Below are 21,376 nucleotides of genomic sequence, written 5' to 3'. Positions count from 1 at the left end.
GGTCACGGATATTATCACTGAACCGTTGACTGAGAAGCAATTGTGAACCAAAAACTCACATACCAAGATTAATGAGCAAGGAATACATAATCTTATAAAAATCATCTGTCTTATAATAAGAACAAGAATGAACATAAGTTTACATAGTGGCCAAAACTTTGCGTTAATTGCAAATATATTAAAAAAAATGAAACCATGAAGGATTATGAGGGGTTGTTAGATCACAAACTGTCCTACACAATCATTTCCATCACAAAGCCCAGTATTCTGTATAAATCATCTACATTAGTACATATAATTTCTCAATTCATGTTACAGTTTTCGCAATAAATGTTAGATCAAAAGGGGGGGAAATAATAACATATTTACAGGAAACGAGAGCAACTTGGATGCCTCTAAAAGTAGACATCCCATGATGCCCCTATCAAAGGATTTTGTTGGACCTGTGATTATATTGACAACGCACAAAATTGAGTTCTTCCCTTTTTCCCATGAAAGGTCCTGTATGCCAAGTAAAAAAAGCAAGCATAGAGGCAGCCTTCATGAATGAAAAAAAAAACTGAAGAAGGCTCGGTGGGAATCTATGGCCTGTACAAGAGACAATCTTATGTAGTTCTGCACACATTTTGGTTGGAAAGTAATGTACGCCCGCCAGCAACTGCATGCACACAAAATGATCATGTCAAAACACGTCACAAGATTTTGAATATCAGAGTTTAGCTGCTCTATTGACATCTACTCAGACCAGGGTACTAATGTCTCGACTAAAGACACAAAGAAGGCGTCAATATCCCAACAAAGCAAGAAGAAAATAAGAGAGGGTGCGAACCTGGTGGCAGGCCAAGAATTTCAACAGTTGAGTCAAAATCAGGGACATTCAAATTTATCCCTTAATAGAACTCTGTCTTCCCCCAGTAGTTGAAATAATGGCAGATACAAGTATACAACATTGCTCTCCAAACTAGTGATATCACTGAAGAGATACAGGAATTGATGCCATGCAGTATGTTTCCTAGTTCTCTTAATTACTTCTCAAAGTAATTAATTAATATTAAGAGTTCATTCAATTCCACTGGCTCTTTTTTCTCTGGATACAATTGTACTCTGCAATACTGACAATCAATCCATTTATGTTGCAAGAATGAAACATCCGAACTTAAGTATGCCCTGGATATGTATATGTATTCAATCTGAGTAAATCCAATGACGGAAGTTTTTCCTCAGAATGAATAGCGACAATTCCTCAAACCAATGCAGATGTCCTACCCCATATAATATAGCCTCCCAGAAAGTCATGCCTTGAAGATCACAGGTCAATCCCAAGATCATTTGCCAGTTGAAGTATGCCACACATTTGAAGATATGGATTCTCTAACAGCTTTTCATTGTTACTCTACATTGCAAAGACAACGTGTGATAATTTAAGCAACACAATTAAATTCACCAAAAATATTATATTATAAAGAAAACCACAAAAAAAATAAAAAACAAATCGAACATCCAGAAATTTTAAGGAAATGAACTCCCTTGGAGTGTTTTTTCTTGTAACTCAACAAATGCTTGTTGCACCATCTCTAAAGAGGGCATAACTCACATATGGGAAACTTATCAAGCACTATTAATCTACTGCCGCATCCTTTTGCATAAATTCTCAACTGTCTTGATCATCGTAAACTCATAAGAATTCACTTAATTTTAAAAATAATATTAGGAAATCTATTAGCAAGTACATAACTAGTAATTCTTCTTCTCACATTGTTGGGACTGGTTTATTTTCTTCCATGTCACCTCTAAAATTTCATCACCTTACTTTAGCAGATGATGGGTTCAACTATGTTTCCAAAAAAATTGGTTGTGCTTCCTTTTCTCCCTCGTTGAATCTAAGCTCTGTTTTATTTGTCCGTAGATATATCTAGGATGGTAAACTCCCACGAGTTTAATTTGACGACCTTCATAGTCAATGACAAATTGAGCGTGCACTTTTTGGCAGGAAATCATTATATTCCTCCTTGAAATTAAAGGATCGAATGAAAAATGGGGGAAGGCAATGAAGGATAATAAACACCAAAACCTAATACTCCTATCTTATCTTAATATACTAAAAGCAGGCAAGTGTACGGTTTTTTCTGTTTACCCTAGCAGTATCTTTCGTACCTACAAGAGTGGCCTTTTTACCATTTGTTCATGGCACATACTGTTGGGCGCAGTACGGAAATAAACCAACAAAAGGGAAAAAAAGAAGAAGGAACTAATCAACAGATCTAGAGTCCTCTAATATGACATTTAAGTAGACCAGCAGGAAGGAAAGAAATGAGTTAGTTGCCTAAAGAATTATTTTTCCCTTAACACAGGTTCGTATCTATTTGAATAATTTGTTTCTACCTTTCTGATTTTTCTTTTATGTATAATATCTAATATTATTTTTAAGTAATATATTATTTTCTTGATTGTTTTAATATTGTTAAAAATGTAAATTAAACAAAAGCAACAAGCATATAAAATAGTGAATGATTAAATGAATAAGTCTTTTTTCATTCCAATTTTTCATTCTCGTTTTTTTTCCGCTTTATATTTTAAGATACACAATAAAATAAATAAATGATAACAAAAACTTCACTCATGATAACCAAAGTTAGCCAATTATCATATTAACATGTCAAAATAAAATATAATGTATTATAATTTTTAAAACTTTATATTTATTTGTAATAATTTTAATATAATGTAATTTTCAAATCTTTAATATCTTATGACCTCACAAATTTATATAATGTTATTTTACCTAAAAAAAGTTGAATTCACTCTAAAAGAATTATCTCAAAAATGGTAGGACAATCATTATTCTTTAACTTTCTTATCTTAAAACAGTAATGCTTACATCTAAACTTATTAATATAAAAAAAACATGGATAAAGCACGACACAAAAAGAATGAAAAGTTTACATCAATTACATTCAAAAGTATATATATATATATATATATATATATATATATATATATATATATGTATGTATCTTTCTAATTGTTTTAATAGGTTCAATTGAACTTTTAGCCAATTACTTAATATATAATTACATGAAAAAATATAAATAGTTCCATGTAACTATCTTCTCTAAGCAAAATTAATGTCTAATGCAATTTTTAAGTCAATCTTTATTAATTGATTAACTTCCCACTTAATTAAATAGTTGAAAATTTTCTTTTAGATGAACAAAGTGAGTTTTTTATATTATATCGACATGTACATGTAAGCTTATTAATATAGAAATTAATAAATTAAATATTAAATAACCAATGTGGATGATATCAATTTTTTTGAGATAACATTTTACTTGAGATATTAATACCCTCAATGTATATTAGTAATTATTTATATTAATGTACACACTTAATATATATTGAGGTAATAATGTGTCCATTAGATAATGTGGATGATATTAATATTAAATAACCAATCTACTTGAGGTAACATTAAGATTTATATTATTACCACTATTTTTTTTAATCCATTATAATAATAATTTTAATAATTTCAAAAGATATAAATTATAATTTTAATAACTAGTTTATACTAATACGTCTAAGCCAAGTACTAGTACAAACCCATTCCTATATGACCACTAGCATAGCAGGACTAAGAATAAATGAATAACCCTAATATTCTGATATAATGACTTTTGCAAGCATGGTTTCAAAATCTTGTCTTTTAGCCTAAATTTCCACTGTAACTGGAACTTCGAAAGCCTGAATGTCACCATTTTTTTTTGTTTCATTAACATAATCATGAGAATTACATAAACAGAATTTGGATATGAAGCTCATCAAATGTAAGATTAATATTAAATCTCAGCTTTACTACTAGTATGGACTTGGACCAACTCATTATGAAAAATGGAGGTACCTGTTGAGCCTTCACAACAAGATTCTGAAGCATGAATTGATATTTCTCTGGCTTCTCGGTCATCATTCGCTGTAGCAACGAGAAATTATTACAAAAGATGATATAGTTACACACACACACAAACACATACATATATATATAGACATGGATCTAACACATTTCCAACACCAAAAATCAATTAAAATCCATGCCTTCAGAAGAAAAGCAGAAGAATAATATGCCACTCTTGAATCAGTGTCATCCAAAAGTACCCTGCAAGATGCAAGAAATTTCATGTTTTATATGCCAATGTATAAAGATGATAAAGTAAGAAAGCCAACAAATTCACAAAGAGCAAAGTTAGGAATCACCTAAAGAATTGTTCCTGACCAACCTCCTGGAAAGCAACAGGATCTGCTGTGCATTTACCAATAAGTAGTAGCAGAAGTGTGGCTCGAATATCAGATGTAGCACCAGGCAGGTTTCCTCTTCCTTTACTTCCAACAGCAACACCCAATGCAATATCATCCGTTGCTGCTCCAGCCAATTGAATAAGTGGCCAATATAGTATGGCAGCAGGAACACGTGCAATTAATTGCATTGGGACAATGGCTCGTCCTTGGGAAAGTGCTGCCATTGATGCAGTCTCATGATCCAGGTGGTAGTTATTATGATAGCCGGATCTCCTATTAGCTTCCTCCTTGTGTTCATCCCAGTGGAAAGTATCTTGCCTGGCAAAATGATTATCTCTATCAAACCTTTTACTTACATTATTGTGATTTAAATTTCTACCATGGTGTACATCATCTCCATAGGGCAGAGCTGCAGCTGGAGGAACTCTAAGGCACAATTGGGAGAATAATATGTCACACATCTGTTTATAAACAGAGAAAAGTGTTCAGCACATAGGATGAAAAATGATAGATCAAGCAATACCTAAATAGAAGCAGCAACATAAAACCAAATACAAATTCTCCAAACATTTGTTTAAAGGAATAACATAAACAATATTTTTATAAAAATTACTATTCTTCAATATAAATCTGCAACAATATCAACAATTTTTTTCGGCTAGAACATAGTCTGTGATTGTAGAAATTTAATTTACTACAAAATTCTTCACCACTCAGAAAATAACACCATTCTAGATCATATAACAAAAAATATGCTCCATAAACAGTTTACTGATAAACAAAGCATGACTAAAAGTTCCTTAACAGATCCTAAAACAAACTCAAATAGGATTAGAACATGCAGACTTGGTAGCTACATTTTTCAAAATTAGTGCTGATTGCAAGTAATGTGAATGCCATACACAAGATACAAGTGGGATGGTTAAGATGGAAAAAAGACATCAGGGGTTATTTGCGAATTGTCAAATTATCTACAAATCTCACTAAAATGTTTACCCATACTGCTAGACATTTGTATATTCTATGGTACCGGATGCTAAGCTTTAAGGCAGCAATAAGACAAAAGTTGGGGTAGCATAAATGAGAACGAAGGATGGATCACTAAAGGATGCAATACAAAACTATAGTATATGAAGAGATATTGGGGTGGCATTAATTGAGGAAAAGATAAAAAAACAGTTAAGGTGGTTTAGACATATGCAGACTATTGGAATAAGCATTACTAAGGAGAGTAACAGTATTTAGTCTCGTGAAAAAAGAGAGACCAACGAGGCAATCGGATTAAGTTATTAAAAGCGATCTCATAGTTAATATCTCCAAAGAGTTAGAATCTCTGACCAATATACTAATGGTATCAAGTGGCCATGCAGCTGACTTCACCTAGGGGGATCAGGCTTCTGTTATGTTGTAGTGTGGATTGCAACACTTTTACAGACAGATAATGTTACATCATGAGCATATTATAAAAAAGTATGTCGAGTTCAGTGAAAATTACTTTCAGAATATTAATGCGATCTGTCTCATTTTTCTGAAATACCAAAGACAAAGCTCCACTCATTATGTCAATCACTGCATTGGCTTTCTCGAGATGCCAATCCCTCTTCCCATAACCCTGATCTCTGCTGCTTGATTGTTGCATTTCATGCTCATCTAACAAAAATTTGCATCTCATGAGAAGCCTTTCAAGGACATACAAAAATCCCCATCTAATATAGTTGTATTTAGACTTTAGAAGGCCACACAAAAGTAAAATGGGCAAAGGAACATCTGAGGTATTGAACGAATCTTGAGTTCCAGCTTGAGCAATTTTCTGCTGGAAGTATGTTATGCTTGACCATATATTTCCATCTCTTTCTCCATTAATTTCGGAAATAAGCAGATCACCTAACCAGATATACCCATTTTGACGATAAGAAATTCTTTCAGAATGAAGAAGAGAATGTAAAGTGGACCACGAGTGCTTTGCCTGTAAACCAATGCCATTTCTCAGAACCACACCTTCCATGTTCTCCAGAAACTTGAGAGATTTGGTTATCTGATTCATATGAGAGAACTCTTTGTCCAAATGAGTGAATGTACTTATTACAGCATCAAATTTTTCCGCTACAACTTCCAGTAGCTGCAAATATTTAAAAGAAATCAACAATATACAAAACGAATATCTAGAAATTAAACATAATCTTTGATAAACATATTAAGCCAAATATTTGAAAAAACATATTAAAACTAAAAGTGACAATAACTTCATAATCTTTAATAAAGGGTATAATGAATATAAAACCAAACTATAACTGAACTAAACCAGTGAATAACTTCATTTTTTTTTTAAAGTTTGAAACCAAAATGTATCAAAGTTTCAAACAGGGACAAATTTTAATTTTGCTCAAAGTTCGAAGACTAAAAACATACTTAACCCTTAATTTTGGCTACCAAAGAAATCCTCCCTCAAATTATAAGTTTTAATTGATATAAACCATCAACTGAACAAGAATTTAGTTTATGACTATAAAGCAACTCCCACAATATTGAAGATGTCATATAAAGTATAAATAAATTTAATGTCCAAGACAAAAGGGTAGATAAAATTATATTTACTAGAAATTTACTTTTTACACTTCGTAATCATGTGTTTCTGGTAGAAAAGCTTTTTTTGTTTGATGAAGGTATTACAAATCCCTGAGAAGCACTAGACAAATTGTTTCACATGCTTTCTTCGTAGTCCAAATTGTTAAATGTTTTTACCTGCCTTTACAAACTAATCCAAGTTGAAACCTTTTTCCTCCGTGTTAACAAAAAAAAAACAATCTTGCAGGTTTTTACATTTAAAAAAACATTAAGATTTATTATGTCCACCAACGGATGCAGAATAGAGACACTCACTAAAATCATGAAAAGGAATAACCCTTAAACTATTAAAACAACAGATAAGAAAAAAAGAATATAGAAGTACCATATTTAGTCGTTCACTATTGGGATATCTGGACAGTGCTGAAGAAATCGATCTTCTCAGAATCTCTCCAATGCCTTCTACCCCAAGTTTAACAGAAATATAAAATGCCTCAGGTGCATTTGTTTGAGCAAGTAGAGCAGCAAGAGGTTGGATCTCATCATCACTATATTCATTGACTCCAGAAGCAAAGCATGTTTCATTTATTTGATGCAGAATGTAATCAAAAAGCACTGAATACAAATTTTTCCTCTCTTCTCTTGAGCTTGCTAGGGAATACTGCACCCAACACACCAAAAAGCAAGGAGAAATCATATACTTTGAAACTTACATTGTAAGTAAGACCTTGATGAACATTTTATTCCACTGCATAAAACTAAAAAATAGAAATCTTACGACCAAATAAAATGGAAGATCTGTACTGGACCCATCAATCAATCACAATAACAAAAGTATTATTCCATAAGGGCCCTCTTTAGATAGAAGCTATAAGTGCTTTTGAGAGCTTCTCCGCAAGAAATATAGTTTTTGTTTTCTAGTTGAGATGCTCACTTCTAAGTGTGTATCCAGACAGGCTGTGTAGGATCAACCAATCACAACCAAAATGACAAATTGATGAAAGCTTAAAAGTCCCCAACTCAAGCAACACGACAATGACTAAATGAATCTAGCCCATTGCAATCATTGGCTGAAGTCCACAACCACCAGAGGATGTGTAAATATCAGCTCCAGATCCTAGAAAAATCATTTACCATTAAGTTTTTGTGCATGACAGACCAATTTTCACAGAAAATAATTTCCTTTTTGCTTAGAGGTCTTGTCCTGCAAATTATGTCTTGGTCCATTATCATTTATAAGTTGTACCAAAAATCAGACTTCTTAAGCAATAAATTTTATAGTGGAGATTACCTTGCATCTGCTTTTTCACAATCACATCTTTCTGTGCCATTAACCCATCATGTCAACCAACCTCACTCCGTTAGGGTTAAATTTGGAGATCCAATGGCCCAATGTGTCACAATCTTTATCTCTAGTTTTTTCACAATCATTTTACTTATAACTCTCCGATACTCTTTCATACTCCTAAAACCAATTACATGATCTGGAGCAGGCAACTACACCATTTCCAATACTAGTTTTGTTATTCCAATCATAGATCACCCATAATATACTTGTTTCTCAACAGATTGAAAAATGAATTAATTAAGTGGTCAACTGACGAGATAACATGTTGGGCCTTATTTGTGCAGCAAGGATACAATAATGATACAGAACAGTACTTTTGGTGAAAAGGGGGAAAAGTATCAGTGATAATAAACTCAATTGGAAAAAAGATATAAACACACCTCAATAAAAATAAATTGAACTCCACCGATGAGATCAAGTTGATCCACAAGAAACTTTGGTTTGCCGGGTACAGATGCAGCAACTTCAGGAACTTCATAAAACATATTGGTCAACATAGAAATAAGCTTACAGTGAACTAATTCTGCCCAAGAGTTCTCCCTACTGATTCTTACAAGTGCCTTCAGAACCTATCAGTAGATTGGAAGTAACTAAATTAGACAGTTATATCATAATGACATAAAGCAGTAAGCAAATAGCTATGCATTAATAACTCAAGATACAACACCTAGGGTTTACAAATCCCTGTATTAAGAATTATTTTATGGCTGACAAGCTTAAAACCATATAGCTTGCACACAGACTTAAGTGCCCAAATGGGAAACAAACTGTCTTAATGGAAGACAAAAAAGTACTGAATAACTAAAGAACATCTAGATTACAGAAACCAAAGTACTACAACCTTATAGTTTGTTTGTTTTAGCTCCTCATAGAAATTCTAAAACATAATCCAATAGCATTAAGTTGCATGTTAGGTACGTTCACCTAAACCTAAACACTGAAAGTTTTTCAAGCGTTCAACCTTACAGAATCATTCCTGGGGGTTAAAAATAAACATATACAACAGCTGTTCAACCAAGGAGATGATAGAGTGACTAATACCGGGACACCAAAAATTGGTTATATATAGAATTGTATATGTTCTGAATGTATTGTGTGTTTAATGCAGACCACACAATATGTATTTATGCTATTGAATAGAATCAATTGTGACACCTAATAATTAGGAATCAATCATCCTAATTTCCGAGATTATGTAATGGTTGATTTCCTAGAAATCTATCACCGTTGATTATATCCTAACAATGGTGAAAATCAAAGTGAGACAATGAAGACGCATATTCTAGGATAGCAACTATGAGAAAATTAGCACCAATCACTTGTTCCCAATAGATGGCTATGGCTCATAACAAGGAATAAAGGGAATGAAAGAAATAAGGTAGAATGAGAATATGAAAGTAAAAGGGACAGGTGACAAAGAAGAGGCTTAGAGAAGAAAGTTGACATTTATAAGAATAGCATTAGTGAAATGCTCTCCTTGCAATACAACCACAGAAAACGTCAGTTTTCAGTTCTAGATGCAGCGACATGACCTTTTGGTTTAAAAGATGTTTGAAACATGCTCAACTTCCTTCTGTGACACTATTTTTAATTTTATCTAGTTTAGTCTGAAAAATATTAATTATTAAACTTTTACTTGTTTTTTTGCTTAATAAAACATCCCCCATCACCATTCCTTCACTCCCTTAAATAGAAGACTTAACTTCTATAGATCTACATTAAATTCCAAAGTTCAATAATTAGTAGGAATCCTCTCCCCTGACACCCTGTCCAACCTCCCAAAAAAGAAGAAAAATATTTAGCCAGCAGAATGTGCTATGAAATAAAAATGAAATTTCCATGAAATACAAATAGAATCAAATAGGAGAGTAGGGAATTATTTCTCACCCTTATATCAAGCCCTACTAAACGGTTTCTCCAGATCTTTCCTCTATCACAAACAAAATACAGCAAACAGCTGAGAGCAGATGCCCAAACAGATTCATCCTTTTCTTCAGACTGTATAAAGCAATTCATCAGCATAAATGATAATTTATGACAACAGCATGATTAAACCATTATGCTTGAAAAATGGAAAAAGCAGATAGACAGATAACATAATTATCTTAAGAACATTCATATGAAATAGATGATAAAAACGTTTTCTTTATCCACCTAAGCTGAACCAACCAGTCTGAAACAAATGCAAACCCACTCCGATACGTGAACACTACCTCAAAAACATATTTTTCTAGTTATTAAAGACAGAGATTATTTCAACAGTACTCCACTAGCTTACAAGTATATCAAGGATTAGGTACCACCAGTGACTACAACAATTACCCTTTAATTTATTCCACATTCAAAAGTGTTAGCCCCCAAGTTCTACTCAACAAATTTAAAAGAATATACTGACTAGAACATCTTCAGGTGATATTATTTAGTTAGAATGTGTACAAGATGGAAGAACTAACCAATGGCACATGTATGTTCAAAGAATTTAAATGTTCGTATTTTTAGTTAATGCAGTTATCCTGACAATTTAGTAGTCTAAAGGGACATGTACACGACAGTGTACAATGTCTTCTGTCTACATCTTAAAAGTATTAGGAATGTAAGCATCCAAATCCTAATTTATATTATAAGACACTAGAATACAAGATCATATAAGCTTTGACATATAATTCTATGCGATATTAAACAAAAACAGTTTTCTTGATGTGCATCTATCTGTACGTGGTTATGAATGTATCTATCATACTCTAAAAGTCTACCTTCGAAAGTATTATAATGTCATCATTGAATTCAGAAGTAGAACTTAATTGTTCAGATGGAAAAATCATCAAGAAACATTTGAGAAATCTGATAAAAAAAAGTTGTATTTCTTAGCATACAAAATATTCTATAACACAGCACCTGAAAGTCCAACTGGTGCTCTATGCAATTCCTAGCACATATTAATATCACAACAAATCCATCTAGAATAGCTATCTAACTCTTAAAACATAAACTAAAGAAAAACAAATTCCCAATCTCAATAATGGCAAGAAAACGATGTAAACTTGCCTTGTTTTCTTATATTTTCAATCCACTAAAAAAATGTCGCATCCTAACTGTAGTTTCCAATAGAAACACATCAACACCATGTCATTTACACAGAAATTAGTATATTGTGACAAGTGTCAAAGATAAAATATTGACACCAGTCGACAGATGATCCCAGCCAAGAAAAAATATTTAGAAACAAGTAATGGTTATGTTCAACAATCTCATTTTCTGCCCAATGATACCTGAACAAGAAGAAGTAGTATCTCATACAGAATATTTAAAATCCAAGACTCAAATTTATCAATTGCAGAGCCCCCATCTGACTTATTCTGAGAACTTGCTTTTGCGCTTCCTGGCACCATAACTTTAGTGTCACTGTCATAATAGGATTCTTGAGAATATTCCTCTTCTATAGTAGAAGCATCATTAGCAACTATCGGTTCTAGGAGATGTGCATGAACCCCAAGGTTTAGAATTAAATCAAAAGCACGAACCCTGCACGCTGTATTAGGAGAACTAAGCATCTCCTGAAAATTGCATTTCAAATACATTAGTACCCGAAAATATTACAGATAGCATAGCATAACAGAGAAAAAGTCTTTTATTTATGAATCACCTCAAGCATAGAAAGAATGAGCGGAGCAGCAGTCTGAGAATTTAAAACATACCTGGAAAATAATATCTCTATGATCATTACACATAATTGGCTTGCAGAAGTGTAAAATGATAGAAATATGAAATAAAATATTAGTTCAATCAATCAGTTGCTGGAAAATTAATATGTCGCTAAACAATTTGGCACTCAACACTATAATTTTACCCAACATGAAAAGCATTATAAGTTTTGAAATACTACCTACATAGCCATATCTCGAAAATGCTTTCACATCAGTGTAAATTGGCAATTGTTAATCTAATAACCCAAACTAAAATAAAATGGACAACTGCAAAAAATACCAGTCAACAAGTTATATATTCGTACACCTCTATAAAACCATCCCTCCTTTCTGTAAAAATTTCAAAAAAACAATGGTTCCTTCAACTGTGAATGGCAACAAATTTTCAATGAGATTTGTGGAGAATATCCAATGTTATGCGCATGGGCATTGAATAGAGTAATCTTTGTACATCAGACATTTCTATCTGTTTCATGGCCGACCTACAATTTACTGTGTCTATTTTCTTCTTTATATGCTTGCGCCCGTAGCTAAAACAGATTCTAAGCACGGCATTCATTAAATTAGTGCCAAATTGCAAGAATTTCTGGATGATATTTGGGATATATTTTTACTAGCGTAATGGGGACCACCTTCAATAAAATAAATATTTCATAACATTTTTCTTCAATTTTGCAATATCAAACCCTTATCTTCTCTACTTCAAAAATTAATTCAACTCGTACTAGTTTACATTCTGTGAGAAAATGAAACTCACAAAAAATTAATATTTTAATAAAAGAAATCAGGAATATACAGTAAAAGTAAGAAAAATTATTTAGGACTGATGGTAACCAGAAAGGAATAAAACATAAAAAAGACAACAGTTAATTGAAACATACATGTCAATAACTAGTTTAATAAGGACGCTCACAGCCACATCCGTTGATGGTTTGCCGCTGTTATTATTTAGTGTAGTTGAGGCTCTGACAACATTGGCATTTGGGACAGAAACCTCTGCACAAACTGCGGCTATAACATCATGTACCTCAGTAGTGTTCAATCGCAGAGGTTGTTGCTCACTGGTCGACAAAAGAGAACATTTTGTGAGATATAGAAACACATAAATAAACTATTAACAATACTATGATAAAAAAATACTGTAATTATTAACTGAATATATATGCAAAATCTTAGGAAGCAAGGAATAAAAATGAGCAATTTAAAGAAAAAACAATTTTATTGAACAATTGAGATAAGGCAAAGAAACCCCTTATCCCCCCATCCACAAATTATCTAACTGATCTCCTCTTACTAAATGCTCTGAAAGTCCCTAATAGTTTTTACTGTACAGTTTTTCCGGACAACAACCTTGTCCTCTAAATGTAACTGTGATAGATATTTTAGAATCCTATAGATATAGTAACAGTTGATATTAGGATCAATCAAATTAGATAGAATAGTTCCTCTATTGTCTAAATACACAGAATTCATCACACACCTTCTTGATTTCCTGCTTCTTAACATGGTATCGGGAGCCTAACGAGAAGGCAACCTTAATTTGTGCTTTCCAAATGGACCAAAGGTACCCTTTTAGAAATTCTATATGTTTGCCAATTTCTGTTCCTTTTATTTCGTGTTTCACTATTCACCACCAACTCATTTTTTTCTTGCCAACCATAGAGCCCTGAGACATTTTTTGAACGCACTATAAGCACTTTTGCTCTCTAGTAGTCGCCACGCTCTATGAGCATTTTTTATCTTTAACATCAATCACTCCATTTGGGAATTCTTCCTTCCCGGTAGTCATTGCATCCTTTAAGCATTATGGCCTCCAACAATCAAAATCTCATTTCACCATTATTGCTCTCCAATAGTCATGGTGTTTTCGAAGCAATTATTGCTTCCAGCAGTTGGTCATGCCCTACAAGCATTCTTCTCGCTCTCCAATAGTCATATTGTCTGCTGAGCACTTTTGCTCTATCAAGGGGTCTTATGCTGATGATGTTTGTAACAAGCTTGACTTATATCATATATATGTCCAACGTGAGGGGAATGTAAAAGATATGATTTGAAAGTATGAAGTATATTAAAGTTGATTCTCACCATGTCAAAGAGAAAGTTATGCTGTATGAAATATCTCCTAGCTTTGTCAATTCCCGTGATCAACTAGCAAATATATTCACTGAATCACTAAGGGGTCATTGGATTAACAACATATGTAACAAGGTTGGTGTATATGACCAATATGCTCCAACTTAAAGGAGAGTGTTTGAATGTAGATATGTTAGAATCTTATAGATAAAGTTATTATTGACATTAGGCAATTAGATTGATTCTACATTTATATTATTAGCCCAAAATAGGGTTTCTGAATATTATGTAATTATGTTCTCCCCATATAAATTGAATAGCTTCATTGTGGTATAAATAAATGGAATTCGCCAGAGGCCTTCTCAGTTTCTCTCTTCTCAACATAGAGATTCCACTTGCATGAGAATCCCTGCTGATCATCTCCCACAATTCTAAACTAGTGGCTTAATTTGCTGCACTTTAAAAAGCATTCCACTTTAGTAACCTACCCAAAAGGATCATAACCATCAAATGGGTTAATCCCATTTTTCTTGCCCAAGAGAGAATCTCTGGACCACCACACTCTAACCCACTACCATATCAGTTTTCCTCAAGATGCTTGGGGGGTTGAGCCTCCTCCTAAACAAGTTCCTCATTTGCGGTGTTCTCCTATCCTCCCGTTCTATGTCTTATTTCTGCATCCATCTCCAGAAAAGTTACTCTATAAAGGGTTATAAATAGAGTGCTATAGTGGCAGAGCTGCCCTGGGAACTAAAGTCACTGCTGAAGTAGAACAGTTAAGTGCAGCAACTGTTGCAGAAGGAATAGCTACACTACACTATATGTGATTCAGAAATAGCCCTCTAAAAAAGACAATCAGGCCTTTTGGGGGGGCCTTTACCAAATAAATTCCTGGCTTACAATATGTCCTCCCCCCCCCCCCCCCTATTTACTTAACAGCTCTAACTATTCCTGACAGTTTTCCCTTCAATTCTGTCATCAGAGTGTGCAAATTTATAGACAATAAGATATTAAATCATCAATAATGGCACCAAAACTACCAGAGCTCAATAAACAAGTAAAATCATACATACTAATGTAAATATTCGACTTCAGCTTAAGAAGCTTTAGGATGAAGTAACAATTACTTTGAAAGAAGTGACATTGAAAGAAGTGACAAATATTAAATAATTACATTTTTTGAATATAAATTGGAAAGCAATGATAGCAATTTCCCTTGCAACGAAAGACCAAGTTATAATTTATTTTATGGCATGCATATTCAGATATGGTAAAATCAGGTTCAAACATTTGTTGTCCAATTCGTCTGAAGATTCTCTAGAGTCAAATGATCTAAACCTGTAATGACGATACTGGAAAAGCTGTCGAGTTCTGGGACGGAAAGTAGTCACAGGAAAATCCTCCCTGTAGAAATGGAAGCGTTTAGCAAACCAAATCATGAAAAACATTGCTGCATACCAAGTAGTGAAAAAGAAAAAATATATCTTTTACACATCTTGTGGATAAAAAGAATATCAAACTGTATAGGACCAATTCAAATACTTATCACATAATGTTGCCCATACAACTAGCATGATAATTCGCATAAGTTCACAGTCCTTGCTGAAATGAGTGATAATGAACCAAAGAGACCACCCAAATTGCATAAAGATCTTATGTATGAGTGCAGATAAGGTGTATATTAAAAAAAATATACAACGAAGAGGGAAAGAACAAGAATACAAGAAACAGAGTGAGTACAGAAAAAGTACAATGACAAAACCTTAACTGACAAAACTAATTCAACATACCTCGCACAAACCAATTAATTAATCAACATGACATGACAATCCATTTGTCTTTTGAAGGATAATCTAAAATTCTAGAAACCATTGCTTTTAAATTGTAAGTACTTCAACTTCACATCAAATAAAATATTATGAAGGTAATAGTTCAGATTTTGTAATATAATATTTGGCTAAAACAACAAATTATGAAAGATTTGGCATGTCATGAACTCAAAAAAAAATAGAAAAAGAAAAATAACAGAGCAAGTTCATATAAGAACATGCCATATCTGACGAGAACCAGGTTTTATGCGCTTAGATGCTGTAATCGCTCTCAAATGGGGGCGAGCAGAATCAGAATCAGTAATTGGTGTTACAGGGGAAGACTGCAATAGCTGATCCAGGTAAGGCATATCATCAGTTCCAAAAAATTTCCATGGCTGCTCCTTCATCTTAGATTCAATGTCTCCTACAAGTAGAGCTGCGGCACCTATTTCTAAGAAGCTATGTGATGTCATGTCTTGAGAATTCGCAGCACGATCACTGCATTAACAGATGTTAATTAACAAAGTTAATTTCTGAAACGCTAGAAGATAATTGAAAATTAAAAGGTAAAGTGGAGATGTAAGCTACAGTGGCCATTAACAAGACACCTAAACCAGTATAAAGCACAGATTATTACTTTTCAGTGCCTATAGATGACATTGGTTCCTCAAGCCAGCGCCATTTCAGAAGATCACCTGCGATGAACCCTAGTTCATCCATTTCATCAGCTTTCTCAATTTTCGACAACCTTGAAATGGATAGAGAACTTGAATCCTTCTCTAGTTGTTCTTGAACACTTGTGGAACTTTGTGTTTCTGGAATACTTGCAGGAGTTAACTGGGAATTGAAGGATTTACTTAGCAATGATGACAATGACGGCAGTGACTGTCCGGATGAAGGTGGTCCAGCAAATGACGCCGGTTGAAAAAGCCGTTTAGGAATGTGTTGAGACACTAATGAACGAACATAACTTAGTGACTTTACAAGTGCCTCAGAAGCAAAGGTAGATACAGGTAAAGGAGATGTATTTATAGATGTTATTGATACACCAGATTGACGATTCAAAACTCGTGACCACGGCTGAGCAGGGTTAATATCACATTCAGCAATTATGGTTGAACAAAAACGATCTATCTGAAGTAATGTCTCCTCACTTGGTTTGTATCTGTAGTAATAAGTTGTGAGTACTTAATGTGCAAATAGCAACTATAACAGGATTGTATATTGTCCAAGAAGCAGTCAAATAAGGAAAGATACAAATTACATGTTTCAGATATTCTATAAATCTACGTAAACAGCATTCAGATAATGAATATAAGATCCTTTAAACGACAAAGAAAATTAGCATAAACCTAAAGAAGTTTCACTAACCTCTTCCCCTGGCCTGAGAACAAAGAAGTTTTGTTACTAAGACAATAATTAATACAAGGAACAATGAATTCCAGGACCAGAAAGCCAACCTATCCCCTTCCAACAAAAAATGTGCATGCTATTTCTTTCTTCCTAGACTCTGCACATTTGATTTCTTTTGAGATGACACTTTGTCCTCATTTCTGTACTTTGTTCTATTCAATTAGACAAAGAAGCTATTTGCCTAAATGCAATTTTGTGCTTTTATCCCACAAAAATGGAAAAGGAATCTAACTGCATAATTTTCAATAGAATTTAAGTGTCACTCGTTTTGCGAAGTGAGAGACCATTTGACCTTTGGATTAACTTATTCTTCTTTCATGAGTATGAGAAAAGCTGATAATCAAATTCTTCAAGAATCAGACTGAAAAGCTAGTTTTTGAGTTTGAAATAATCAAAATCCAGTAAACACTAATTTAACAAAATAATGATATAGGCATTGCCATGTCTTAAGAAACAGATAACTAGAGCATATTAATTTTTACATATGAGGATCTACCATATTATTCTATTAATTGATTATTATGAGTTCTTTAATGTAAATACATTAGAAACTTTAATGCACATCAGAACAGTAAATTTTGAAAGACATAGGATGTGAAAAAACTAATTTAACAAATCCCTTTCCCCAAATTTGAAACATCTTGCTGTAGAATGTAACGAAGAAATGAGATAACATTGTGCTCTAGTACTTTTGTTGGTACCTTCAATTATCAACTAATGATCATCTTTGTTGTTTAATAAATGGACTTTATTGACACTGAGTTTACATCACTGTTCTGCATGTAAGATTGGTAAAACAAAACGCTTCTTCCAACGAAGTACTCTAGGAGTAGAAGTTCAAGTTCAGCATAAAGCATACAAAACAGACATATACCCACTTTTTGGCATTGATTAAAACACCTACCAATACTCTACTCTTTTTGGCATTTTATTTAACATAAAGATTGACATAACATTGTGTAAGTAAATTCATATATTGAAATAATTATAGTAAAATGAAGTGCAAGTCTATGAAATGAGGATGGAAGACACTAGACTAGAGTAATAGATAATGTCCAGAAAATAGAAATCTGGTAAACCATTGAGTTTTGACATATTTAAGTAACTGAAAACATACCTTAGGAGATACCGCTTCAGAAGTGCCACACACCTTGTGACTACCGCAGGACTGACAGAAAATATCAAAGTTAGAAACTTCTGGAATTTGAAATTGTATAACAGGAAAGGGCAATAAAGAAATAGAAACAATATTTGAGGTACCTAACCGACAGTAGTACACAATAAGCAACAGTATAATCAGCTTGTCTTAGCAAAATTCTAGTACAAAGTCAATTACAATAGTTCAACTGTGGGAAACACTAACAAATTCATAACAAAAGGAACTAGATCTTCAATGAATTGAAAGGAAAATCAGGTCCAATAGCAGAATAAAACAAGTAGACAAGAGAAGGTAAATCCTACACATATATATATATATATATATATATATGTGTGTGTGTGTGTGTGTGTGTGTGTATGATTGTTCACCATCCACTTCAGAGGTGCATTACCTTCTTAACCAAGAAAAAAAAATACTCAGCTACTACCAAATAGAAATTATAAGGATGTACTCCACACCTTTCATCCAAAAAATTAGTTCACTGCGTGCATGACATTGTCTTAAGTACATACATAGCAGGATATTTATCGAGATGTTTTTCTAACAAGTCTGGAAAGCATCACCAACTACCTCATGGGATAAATAAATGTAACAATTACCTGCGCTCCCTCTCGGCAATAGTATGTTCCAGAATTGCATTATAAGCCAAGTCTGTGGCTGCAGGGGCCTTCAGATAGTCCTGAAATCATATATTTAAGCTATAAAATAAAAACAAATTGGTAAAGTTTAGAATTTGGTTACTGTATATCAAATAAAATGGTACAATAATTTGCAGTTAAATGGGATTTGGTCATAGTAACGAGAGCGACAGTTATGCATTAAAATCTGTTAATATTTTAAGAAACAAAAACGATGTTGCAGATGGTGAGGAACCCCAATAATAGAAAGCTGGTGCTTGAGTAATCACCTTACATCTAAAAATACTAGACTTACTGTCGATAACAATCATATTTGTTGCATAAAATATATGTTAGTAACTTCAGTACAGATGGTACAATAAATGCAAAAAAATATTGAATGTGACATCAGCATTACAACATTTGCAGTAAATATTAAAATTTTCCCTGCTGATACACAGCCTGCATCATGAGTTGAAAGCAAAACAAGAATACTCATTATTTTCAGACAGTACTTTCAAAACTTCTTGCACCTGATCACAGCATTACTCAGCTGTTTAAAATCATTAACTTACACGAACAAAATTAAGAAAAAAACGTTCAGCATCATACACACACATAGATGTATGCATGCATACTATATATGTATATGCATATGTATATGATGATAAAAAAATGACCATTACATCAAATAAGAACTCCACACAGAGTACTTTTTAAACTTCTCGCACACATGCACGGCATTACTCAGCCATCTGAAATCATTAGCATACAAGCAACAAATTTAAGGAAAAACTTCAAATGTCACGTTGATAAAGACGCAATCATCACACTAATTATGAAAACCATATCCGCCACCCTTCATAGCCTACACATTAAAAATTAAAGACGACATTAGCAGTTAACTAACTTCCAGAACTTCGCACAGGAAGTTGCTATGGTGCCTATCAAGATGGGTATAGCAAGCCAGGAAGACTTTTCAAGCAATTACTGAATACTAATTATATAATTAATGCAAAAGAAATATTAAAATGATTGCTCATATACACAAAGGGGATAATAGCTCACTAATTTAGCTTATCCAGTAACTTACTGTAACTAATGTGTAATTTTAACTGAAAGAAGTTTAACTCATTTTACTTTTATTTTTCCTCCTATCTATAACTAGATAGACACCTTGTATGCTAAATAGGTAACATGCCCAGTGAGAAAGAGTGTGTACAGAAGTAATACCCCTTCCCACAAGTTAACCTAAAACCAGCCACACAACATTGACCAAACTACCCCTCCTCCAGCTCAGTAACAAGATTCATATTCAGCTAAGTACGTAAAAAAAGCCTACTCGATCCCACTTTCTTCCCCAACCGCGAGGATAAATAACTTCCTATTTTTACATAATAACAGAAGTGAAAAAAAAATGGTAACTAACGTCCAATTTTTCAAAAATAATAATTTCTAATAAAAAAATAATTTCCAGCAACGGTGTCGTGCGAAATTCATTTTCCAATTTTCCACATCCAGTGCAACACGAATCACGAAGCGAAGACGAAGAATAGAGAGAGACCTGAAGAGTTCTAGAAGGTTCGTTGGATGGAGAGAGTGTGGAGGAGAGGCAATCGGCGACTGCTCGCCGCAAGGGTTCCGGCAGCTTCTTAACGCCGGAGGATCTCAGGCGCGAAACCCCGATTAACTGCTGCGGCGGACGCGAGGGACTGAAGCTGGAAGACATTATCGGATTCGGCTGGATTGGATTCGAAATCAGCGTCAGCGGAGGCGAATCTGGAAGCGCCTTGGCAAAGAATTGCACATTTGATTTCGATTGAACGATTCTCGAATCGGAGAATGAACGAATGAGAGATTGCAGAAGTGCGTCGTCTTCGTCGTGGTGTTGTGTTAGTGAGTGCGTTTCGGTTTTGAGATTTGAGAAGGAAAAAAAGGGGAAAATTAAATAAAATTCTTAATTTTCGCGAGTGTTGTATTAGCTGTACGTAGCGCCGTAGTTTTATGAACACAACACTTGTGACTGAGCTGGCATGCGCTAAACACTCTCTATATATATTATTATTAAATAAATATTTTTTTCTCTATTATTTTTGGTAAGTTCCGTTTCAATTTCAAATCTCTCTTCCTTCTAGGGTTTTTTTTTTTTTCTCCCCTGTACAGTGCCACCTCCTTTTTCATAGTTTTGGTTATTTAAAGCTCATATACACAAACTAAGAAATGCTTAATTAAAGCAAATTTTGTTATATTTAAAATAAAATGTCCATGCTTAAACTTCTAATTATTATATCCACGTCACTATTATTAAATAGAAGCATCAATTAAATTTTAAAATGTTGAATTTGAGAAAATATAGAAAGAGGTAGCAAATTGGAGTTGTGTTTATGTGTTAT

At 33.5% G+C, this 21,376-nt stretch overlaps 1 protein-coding gene across 1 annotated transcript; it reads right to left on the bottom strand.

Annotated features, from left to right (window-relative positions):
• Positions 1 to 178: 178 nt before the first annotated feature.
• LOC114183994 lies at positions 179 to 20,994 on the bottom strand. The gene is made up of 18 exons (XM_028071219.1): positions 20,548 to 20,994; positions 18,966 to 19,045; positions 18,325 to 18,375; positions 16,432 to 16,959; positions 16,035 to 16,292; positions 15,322 to 15,387; positions 12,792 to 12,971; positions 11,850 to 11,901; positions 11,476 to 11,760; positions 10,094 to 10,204; positions 8,587 to 8,775; positions 7,244 to 7,519; positions 5,789 to 6,412; positions 4,252 to 4,754; positions 4,093 to 4,153; positions 3,902 to 3,970; positions 830 to 1,393; positions 179 to 658 (listed from the first exon to the last, which is right to left on the bottom strand). Exons 1-17 carry the CDS (start codon positions 20,710 to 20,712, stop codon positions 1,307 to 1,309), a joined length of 3,585 nt encoding a protein of 1,194 aa, XP_027927020.1. The 5' UTR covers positions 20,713 to 20,994; the 3' UTR covers positions 179 to 658; positions 830 to 1,306.
• Positions 20,995 to 21,376: the final 382 nt, after the last annotated feature.

The sequence above is a fragment of the Vigna unguiculata genome, chromosome 5 (assembly GCF_004118075.2).
Source record: "Vigna unguiculata cultivar IT97K-499-35 chromosome 5, ASM411807v1, whole genome shotgun sequence".
In the NCBI taxonomy this organism is placed as follows: domain Eukaryota; kingdom Viridiplantae; phylum Streptophyta; class Magnoliopsida; order Fabales; family Fabaceae; genus Vigna; species Vigna unguiculata.
Note: the sequence above shows the minus strand (reverse complement) of the source record. Positions and strands in the feature narration are given on the sequence as shown.